At 44.3% G+C, this 9,497-nt stretch overlaps 1 protein-coding gene across 1 annotated transcript; it reads left to right on the forward strand.

Moving 5' to 3' along the window:
• Positions 1–916: 916 nt before the first annotated feature.
• On the forward strand, positions 917–9,497 carry NUDT15 (nudix hydrolase 15). Its single transcript, XM_043478103.1, has 3 exons — positions 917–1,087; positions 4,735–4,931; positions 7,081–9,497. The coding sequence occupies exons 1-3, from the start codon at positions 930–932 to the stop codon at positions 7,239–7,241; spliced, it is 516 nt and encodes a 171-aa protein (XP_043334038.1). The 5' UTR covers positions 917–929; the 3' UTR covers positions 7,242–9,497.

Genomic DNA, 9,497 nt, shown 5'->3' on the forward strand with positions numbered 1-9,497 from the left:
AATAACAGCTCAGAATTAAAAGTGAATGGAAGCAGAAGTAGAAAATAAGGTTATTCTTCCACTTTTTGTACCACCTGTTAAAATTATGTGCACATTATTTTAGAATTAAAACAATTTAAATTTTAAAAAGATCCTCCCCAACCAGAAACCATACAAATCTGATTCAGCTGGGTTATTTTTGTTGGTGCATGCCATGCAAACAGGAAAGGTAAATAGGTAACTAATTCGTCCCAGCATAACTGATTAATTAGTCCTTAACTTTCTTCCCATGATTTGTTAATACTCTTGTATCACGGTGTTTCTGTACTATTTGTCCTTGCTCGGATACTGCACTGATTAGAGATACATACAGTAGCATGAGTTTGGGCTTCCGTGGTGGCTCAGACGGTAAAAAGGATCCGTCTGCAGTGTGGGAGACTGGGTTCGACCCCTGGCTTGGGAAGATCCCCTGGAGGAGGGCATGGCAACCCACTCCAGTATTCTTCCCTGGAGAATCCCATGGGCAGGGCTACAGGCCAGGGGTCGCAAAGAGTCGGACACGACTGAGCGACTAAGCACAGCATGAGTTAACTGTAGTGAAGCTCATTAAAAAAAAAAAAAGATCTGCAAAGGCACAGAGATTTATAAAAAAAAAAAAAAAAAGTAGGAGGCTGGTAAGCGCGTGGCGGAATCTGAGTAGATAAATAATGAACGTTGAAACATCCACAGTAAACGGCACTCTTTAAAACAAAAAACTCCGGCCGCGCAGTCCCCTGGGAGAAAACAAACATCACAATTTGAAACCCGTAAGTGCAGCAGAGACGTAGAGACGCAAACCGCCGAGGTCAGGTTTGCAGGCCCTCACCTGCTCAGGCTGATTGACAGCAGCGGCGGGGGCGGGGCGAGCCGAACGTCACTTCCCGTCGCGGCCGTCCTGGTCCTCTCGCGCGATGACGGCCAACGTGGAGTCGCGTGGGCGGCGCCCGGGGGTCGGAGTGGGTGTCGTGGTGACCAGCGGCAGGCATCCTCGCTGCGTCCTTCTGGGGAGGAGGAAAGGGTCGTTCGGAGCCGGCAGTTTCCAACTTCCCGGGGGCCACTTGGAGTTCGGGTAAGCAGTTGCCTGGCTGACGGAAAACGAAACGGGCGCGCAGAGGACGACATCCCCTCCTGCGTGCTTCCGTACGTGCGTGCACGCTGACGCTGCGTCCTTTCTCGCGCGTTTGTCTTTCTCGCCCGAGGCCGGCAGGGGGCGCTGCTCTGGGCGAGGCGGGCGCAGAAGTCGCCACGTCCGCCTGCGAGCTTTCCTCGAGGGGTCAGCTCCTCTCTCGCCCTGACGTGGCTGGGCGTTGTGACTTGTCTTTTCCTGCTGCTTGCGCTTGAAAGGCCGGAAGTGCGTATTTACAGGCCTCGAGTAGTGTGTAGTTGTCCCTTCAGATGTTTGCGCGGTTTGCTGGCGATTTAAACGCAGGCGGTATGTTATTTTCCTGCTCCCGTTAAGTCTCGTAACGCTCCAACCAAGGGAATGGTTGACGGAAACCCTTGGCCTCTGTGCCTCCCTCGTTAAAACGAGGAAATCGCCGAAGCACTCCCTAAGGTCTCCCTCTCTGCTTTGACTTTCTGTGAACTGAGGTGTCAGACTGAAAGAGAAAGTTTAGTTCTGAGGTGTCAGACCGACAGAGAAAGTTTAGTTCTACACAAGGGTGAAGAGAGGCTGAGATTGACCTAGAAGGTGGGTTCACCCGGGCTCTTGGACTCTTTAATCGATAGAAATTGGTAAGATGCCAGAGGAGGAATTTAGGCAGAGCTTTGTCGGGGCTCCTGCTGTAGCCGGAGAGAGGGAGCGAGAACGAGAAACAGGTGCCCTTGCTCGCTCTCCTGGAGCGAGAGGTGGTGGTGAGCTGGTTCCTAAATGGAGTGGGGCGTAGGCATGGATCTGCGGGTTGGGCAGCAGGTGCATCTTAGGTGGTCTGCCTGCTCCTTTGGTGGTTCTGTGTGTGGAAATCATGCCTGGTAACCCTGCTTCGCTCTCAGCAACTCACAAATGGCTGTAGGTTTGTGGCCTTTTTTGTAGTTAGTCTTTAATTGCCCCCGGAGAAGGCAATGGCACCCCACTCCAGTACTCTTGCCTGGAAAATCCCATGGACGGAGGAGCCTGGTAGGCTGCAGTCCATGGGGTCGCTAAGAGTCGGACACGACTGAGCGACTTCACTTTCACTTTAATTGCCCCAACTGTGCATGCATTATTTTTAGTCTCTACCTTCTCCAGGTGCAAGCACCCGGGGAAAGGGTCCCATCCTATCTCAAAGTGAGAATAGGGATGACGTCTGTAGCAGATAAACAGCATCAGAAACAGAAACGTTCAAGGAGCTTCCCAGGTGGCGCAGTGGTAAAGAATCTGTCTGTGATATCCAGCCCAGCATTTTTTGCAACTGGCTTGAAAATGTGTTTTTACTGTTTTGTACCAATTTAGGTAAAAGAGAGGGCATATATTGCATGTGATTAGGACTTCCCGGGTGCCACTAGTGGTGAAGAACCCCTGCCTATGCAGGAGCTATAACAGAAGCAGGTCGGGAAGATCCCATGAAGGAGGAAATGGCAACCCACTCCAGTATTCTTGCCTGGAGAATCCCGTGGACAAGGGGAGCCTGGCGGGCTACAGTCCATAGGGTCGCACAGAGTCAGACACAACTGAAGCGACTTAGCAGCTGCAGCAAGCTGTCACTTAATAAAATTACTAGATTAAAAATCAAATTGCACGGACAAGCACACCCCTTGATGGTGCTGGGTGCAGAGCTCATGTGAGGTACCCTGCTTTTGCTCCTGGCAGCTCACAAGTGGCAGTTGGGTTTTTGAATCTTGTTCATAGTTTGTGCCAGCTGTGCATGGGTCTAGTTATTTCTGGTCCCTCGTTGTTTCTTTGTGTTCTGCCGGGTACAGAGGAGAGGAGACATAAGGGTCTCAGCCTGTCCCACCATCAACTGGATGGAGGGAGGGGGATGTACAATTATGGCTGATTGCTTTGTTGTGTGGCAGAAACCAACACAACATCGTAAAAATTAAAAAAGAAAAATAAAAGTAGTATTTTGGTGTTCTGGTTCTCTTCCAGGCGTTTGTATTTCCTTTGTGGTGGGGAGAGGAGGTGCGGGCCCACGTTTTGCGCGCTCTCTGCCTCCTCCTCTTCTCACTGTTTCTGATTTCTTTCTCTGCGTTCCATGTGCCCTCTGGGTGCAGTATTCACGTGTGCGCTCTTTCTGAGGGTGTGTTTGATGGCTGGTTGGAAGTCCTCCAGTCCTACAAGGATTTCTGCACTGCACGGTTCCCCGACACAGGTGACCAAAAACTTCTTATGATGCTGGCCGCCAGCTCCTGGTGTTAGCACACCACGGTCCGTTTTCTTTCTGCTGGGTCCCCAGTAGTCTCACAGCATCTGCTTGGCCCAGAGAAAACATGTTGCTTTCACTGCCACTCATTTTCTCTGCTCAGCCATCGTGGGCTCCTATCGCCAGTCTCCTACCTTCCAAATGCTTAAAGTGGGGGTGAGCGTTGTGTTCACGTGCATCCCTGCCACCACGGGGCGCACTTCAGACTCCCCCAGAACTTGTTCCCTGCTGTTGCTCTGCTCCGAGGCACGGGGCAGCCCTGTGTGCCCCCACAGCTGAGCCCTTTGACTGGGGGTGACACAGCGGTGCCTTGCTGAGAGTCACACCCAGTCTCCGTGGCCGTTTATTTCTCTTGGAGCACCTCTCAGTTGGTTTGGGGGCGGAGCTGCCCCCCCCCCCAATCAGGAAGAAAGGGAACATTCCTACAGCCAGAAAACTCACAACTCTCCTCCCTTCCCAAAGATCTGTCTGTCTTATGGGTAGAGTGAGGGTAGATTAGATAATTAGAGAAATAGTCAAGGTAGAAAAGATAGAGAAACAGTATTCTTTTTTGCTGAATATCTCACATACTAAAGTGCTTCATAAATACAAGGAAATTTAATCTAGAAGGCATATGAAATGACTTTTAGAAAAACTGTATCACACAGATTTCTTTTCATACTTGTTTTCATTTGATACATACTTTATCTGACTATAAAATTCCATTTGGAACCATTTCTAAAGGGAGATACTATATATTTTTAATCCTGTTTCATATATGAAAACTGTACAGTGAAATGTTTTAATTTATATGCAGGTTTTTGTAACTTTTAGAGTATCAGTTCCTGTCAATATCTAGTTATTATCAATCATATGTTGAAGGTGAGCTAATCAGTGTATTTTAATTTTTGTGAATGCCTTTTGTTCTCAAGTTTGAGGCACAAACTGAAATTCTGAACCACCTGGAAAAGACTTTACTCACTTCTTGATACACTTACAAGCCTGTGAGAAAGTAGCATTATCTTTTTACTTATCTAAGGTGGAAAGTAATGAACTTTGAACTCAAAACCTAGGTCTAGTTAACTACGAAGCCTGTGCTCTTAACTGATATATCAGACTACCTCCTGGTTGCATGCTGCTTCCAGGTAAGTGAACTAGTGCTGAATTGGCTAAATGTTCATTTTTTGTTGTTCAATATGAAGTCCTTTTGGTCTTCAGAGAACTAGATACAGGATAAACAGTGTCCAAGGAGGTTTGTTGATTTATTGTTTTAAAGCATGAATCAATTACAGCTCTTTTGGGGTTACACTGGAAATTTCTAGCCAGGAATTTCATGGCTTTAAAAAAAAAAATGAATAAATAGAATTGAATATGGTGGTGTGTTTCTCTTTTCCAGGGAAAGCTGGGAAGAATGTGCTCAAAGGGAAACCTTGGAAGAAGCAGCTCTTCACCTGAAAAATGTTCGCTTTGCCTCGGTTGTGAATTCTTTCATTGAGAAAGAGAATTACCATTATGTCACTATTTTAATGAAAGGAGAGGTAGACCTGACTCATGATTCAGAACCAAAGAATGTAGAGCCTGAAAAGAATGAAAGTAAGAGAATTATATACAATAATGCATTTTCTACAAGAGCATGTGTCTGAAGGAAGATTACTTTATGTCACCATATGAAGAGAGTTAGAATGTAATTATACTTTCATTAGAATTTAAATCTACTTAAGTTCTGAAGATATAAGGATAGAACAGGAAAGAGAATGGGTCTAGAGCCAGACTGCTTGGTTTGCATCCTGGTTCTTCCACTAAGAGGTTTGTGACCTCGAGCCAAGTTACTTAGGTCTCTGGGCCTCTTTTCTCATTTGTTATAATAGTAGCTACTTCAGATGGGTTGTTGTAAGTTTGAAATGAGTTATTACCTACAGTGGGCCCATCCTAATGAACACAGTAAGTACTCAGTGTTAGTTTTATTTCTAGTGTTTGATTTTGTTTCAAACTGTGATTTTTAAAGCAAAACATTTAATGTGCCTTCCTCAGTTTTCTCACCTGTGCAAGAGAGAGAACTTTCTTTTATAAAAAATGATTAACTTGCAAAACACCTAATCTGTTACCTTCTGTGTTGAATTGAGTGCTCTGACAGCTTTAATGACAGTAATTGATTTCCTTTTATTTACCATGTACTACACCTTGTTCCTGGGGCTTCCCTGCTGGCTCAGAGGTAAAGAATCCACCTGCCAGTGCAGGAGATGGGGTTCGATCTGTGGGTCGGGAAGATCCCCTGGAGGAAGAAATGGCAGCCCACTCCAGTACTCTTGCCTGGAGAATCCCATGGACAGAGGAGCCTGATGGGCTACAGCCCATGGGGTCGCAGAAGAGTCAGACGGGGTTTAAACAACTCGGCAAGGTATGGGGGAGGGGGCATGGATGCGCCACCCTCCCAGCAGCTTGACGTGTTCAACTCTGAAGCTTTCTGAACCCAGTTGTGTGGAGTTTTTATGAAGGATCATTATGTGATGGGATTATTATCATTGTGACTGAGTAAACCATTGCCCATTGGTTAACTCACACCTCCAGCCCCGCCCCGCCGCTAAGGTGGAGCAGGGGTAAGCGGTGGGCTGAAAGTCCAACTGTCGTCATGCCTCTGTCTTTCTGGTCTGCACCCACCTCCTGAAACAGGGGTGAAGACCAAATACATATTTCTTCTTTCATGATATCACATGAAGAAAAACATAAGAAGGATCCAAAGGCCTTCAGCTGGCCTAGGGTACAAGAAAACTTATTCCTGCCTTAAGAATGGGAAGGCAGGATTGTACCAAATTCACTAGGGGAGCTGATACCTGGCCATGGTACAAGAGGCTCGGGGGTCTTTGTTTTATTCATAACACAGGCATGCAGACTCTGCCCCGTGTTCAGCAGGCCCTGGATCTGAACAGCCTGCTTCAGGCTTCCAGTCACCGCATCCTTCCTCCAGCCATCAGATTATAATTAGAGGGATTGTCCAGATGCTTCCTTCTCTAAGAGGCAGGGTAGACGCTACTTCAGGTCTCTGGAGACTCAGTTAATTGAGCATCTTGCAACACATGGTTAGTGTGTACCTCCCCTCTTCCTCCACCACCTCTCCTCCCCACTGCCCCCCATACTGTGTGGTCACAGGTACTGATCAGCCCTTCCAGAACATGTTCCATGTTCATGGATTCTTTGTCCCCTGCCTTCCCAGACTGAAACTACATATCTGTATTTTATAGGCAGAGAAATGCTTAATGGAAGAAACAGTAATTACACATAGATATATACATGTAATCATAAACTAATTTAGAACATAGCGTTCTTAATAATCATTGTATTTTTGTTGTTAATATCATAATATTTAAACATTTACCTGTGCATCTGTGCATGCTCAGTCATGTCTCTCTGTGACCCCACGGACTGTAGCCCGCCAGGCTCCTGTGTTCATGAGATTATCCAGGCAAGAATACTGGAGTGGGTTGCCGTGCCCTCCTCCAGGGAATCTGCCTGACCCACAGCTCCTGCCACATACCCTGCATCACAGGCAGATTCTTTACTGCTGAGCCACTGAAAATTATGTTCATATAGCCAAGCTAATGTGTAGCATCACTCTTGCACTTTGTTTTATTAGTAGCAAATCACTTTTAAAATTAATTTTTCTTAGTACAGGTTAACTAGCCAAAATGAATATGCTTTGTTTGCTTTCAACTGAAGAAATTGCTTTAATATCTTTCTTTTCTAGGTTGGGAGTGGGTTCCTTGGGAAGAATTTCCTCCCCTGGACCAGCTTTTCTGGGCACTACGTTGTTTAAAGGAACAAGGCTACGATCCTTTTAAAGAAGATTTGGATCATCTGGTAGGATATAAAGGAAGTCACCTAGAAGTGAACAAGGAGATTCACTGAGTTGTTTTTTTTTTCTAATGGATTGGCCAAAAAGTTCACTTAGGTTTTTGTAGGCTGACTACAGTCATGCTGAGTTGTCTCTAACTTCATTTGAAACCATTTTGTAAGATTGTATTGTGACACCTGTCACAGCAATGTGCATTTTTTAAAAGAAACTTATCAAAATTGGTGAATTTGGGGGTAGCCATTTTAATATTGAAAATGGAAGAAAAAAAGCAACAATTTCGGCATATTATGCTTGATTATTTCAAGAAAGGTAAAAATGCAACGGATACAAAAAAAAAGATTTGTGCAGAGTATGGAGAAGGTGCTGTGACTGAACGGACATGTCAAAAGTGGTTTGCAAAGTTTCGTGCTGGAGATTTCTCTCTGTATGATGCTCCACGGTCAGGTAGACCAGTTGAAGTGGATAGCAATCAAATTGAGACATTAATTGAGAGCAATCAACATTATACCACACGAGAGATAGCCGACATACTCAAAATATCAAAATCGAGCGTTGAAAACCATTTGCACCAGCTTGGTTATGTTAATCGCTTTGATGTTTGGGTTCCACTTAAGTTAAGCCAGAAAAACCTTCTTGATCGTATTTCCACATGTGATTCTCTACTGAAACGTAACAAAAGTGTTCCGTTTTTAAAGCAAATTGTGACAGGCAATGAGAAATGGATACTGTTCAATAATGTGGAACGGAAGAGATCATGGGACAAGCGAAATGAACCACCGCCAGCCACGCCAAAGGACGGTCTTCATCCAAAGAGGGTGATGTTGTGTATATGGTGGGATTGGATGGGAGTCCTCTATTATGAGCTCCTTCCAGAAAACCAGTCAATCAATTCCAAGAAGTACTGCTCCCAGTTAGACCAGCTGAAAGCAGCCCTCAGTGAGAAGCGTCCAGAGTCAGTCGACAGAAAATGCATAATCTTCCATCAGGATAACGCAAGGCCACACGTTTCTGTGATGACCAGACAAAAATTGTTAGAGCTTGGCTGGGAAGTTCTGATTCCTCCACCATATTCCCCAGACATTGCACCTTCAGATTTTCATTTATTTCGGTCTTTACAAAATTCTCTCAATGGAAAAAATTTCAGTTCCCTGGAAGACTGCAAAAGGCACCTGGAACAGTTCTTTGCTCAAAAAGATAAAAAGTTTTGGGAAGATGGAATTATGAAGTTGCCTGAAAAATGGCAGAAGGTAGTGGAACAAAATGGTGAATACGTTGTTCAGTTCAGTTCTTGGTGAAAGTGAAAAATGTGTTTTTTATTTTTGCTTAAAAACCGAAAGAACTTTTAGGTCAACCCAATACATAAAAGGCAAAATAAGGTCCTGTTAAAGAGTGAAAAATATCTAATTTCAAAACAACTCCATTCTACCCGAGAAGTCCCACATGATGGCCAGTTTATTTGTAGTCTCTTAATATACCCAATACCTTTTCATTCAGTACTTGTGAAAAATTTTCAGATTGTGTCATGAATTGTGTTTCAGATTCAGAAAATGTGATAATTGGTGATGTTATAAATGGTAATTCCACTTTCTGTATCTCTCTGGTATTGATGTGTCATTACCAGTGTGTGTGGAGGAGAGTGCAGTAGAACTTGTCTTAGTGTTTCACTACTAGTAGAGATCCTAATTCAAGTGCTAACAGAGAATTTATCACATTTGTTGCTCTTCCTCTCCTCGTTTGTTGTTGTTGTTGTTGTTAATATATTTTGACAGTTCCTACAACTAGAGCAGGCAGGACAGGTCATTAGGGTGTATTTCTGATTGGGAATGTAAACCTAGGGAAGTGAGTTAAACCATCCAGGATCTGTATCCCATTGTTAACAGGCCTTACCATTTTGGATCTCAGTTGATCTCTCTTGAGATTCAACTTCCTTGTATGTGAAATGTGACTAGACTAGGGCAGCAGTTCTCAGTATGGCCTGGAGACATCCTCAAGGCCCTTTCAAGTGTCCTCAGGGTCAGTCTGTTTTGTCACATCCTCATTCTTTGCTGAGTGTACAGAGGAGTTTTCCAGAGACTGCATGTTATAGGTTACTCTAGTAGAGTGACTGCAAAGCAGATACAAAAATCTAGCTCTCTCCTAGTAAGCTAGATGTGGAAGAAATTGTCAAAAATGTAAAACAATGCCATGCTTCTCACTTTTTTTTTTTTTTTAAGAAAAACATCTATATTTTTTATAAAAATTATGTTAACATGTAACAGTTCTGTGTTATGGGTTTTTGTTATTTGTAAATAAATAATTCTTAAAATTTA

Source organism: Cervus canadensis, chromosome 9 (genome assembly GCF_019320065.1).
Source record: "Cervus canadensis isolate Bull #8, Minnesota chromosome 9, ASM1932006v1, whole genome shotgun sequence".
In the NCBI taxonomy this organism is placed as follows: domain Eukaryota; kingdom Metazoa; phylum Chordata; class Mammalia; order Artiodactyla; family Cervidae; genus Cervus; species Cervus canadensis.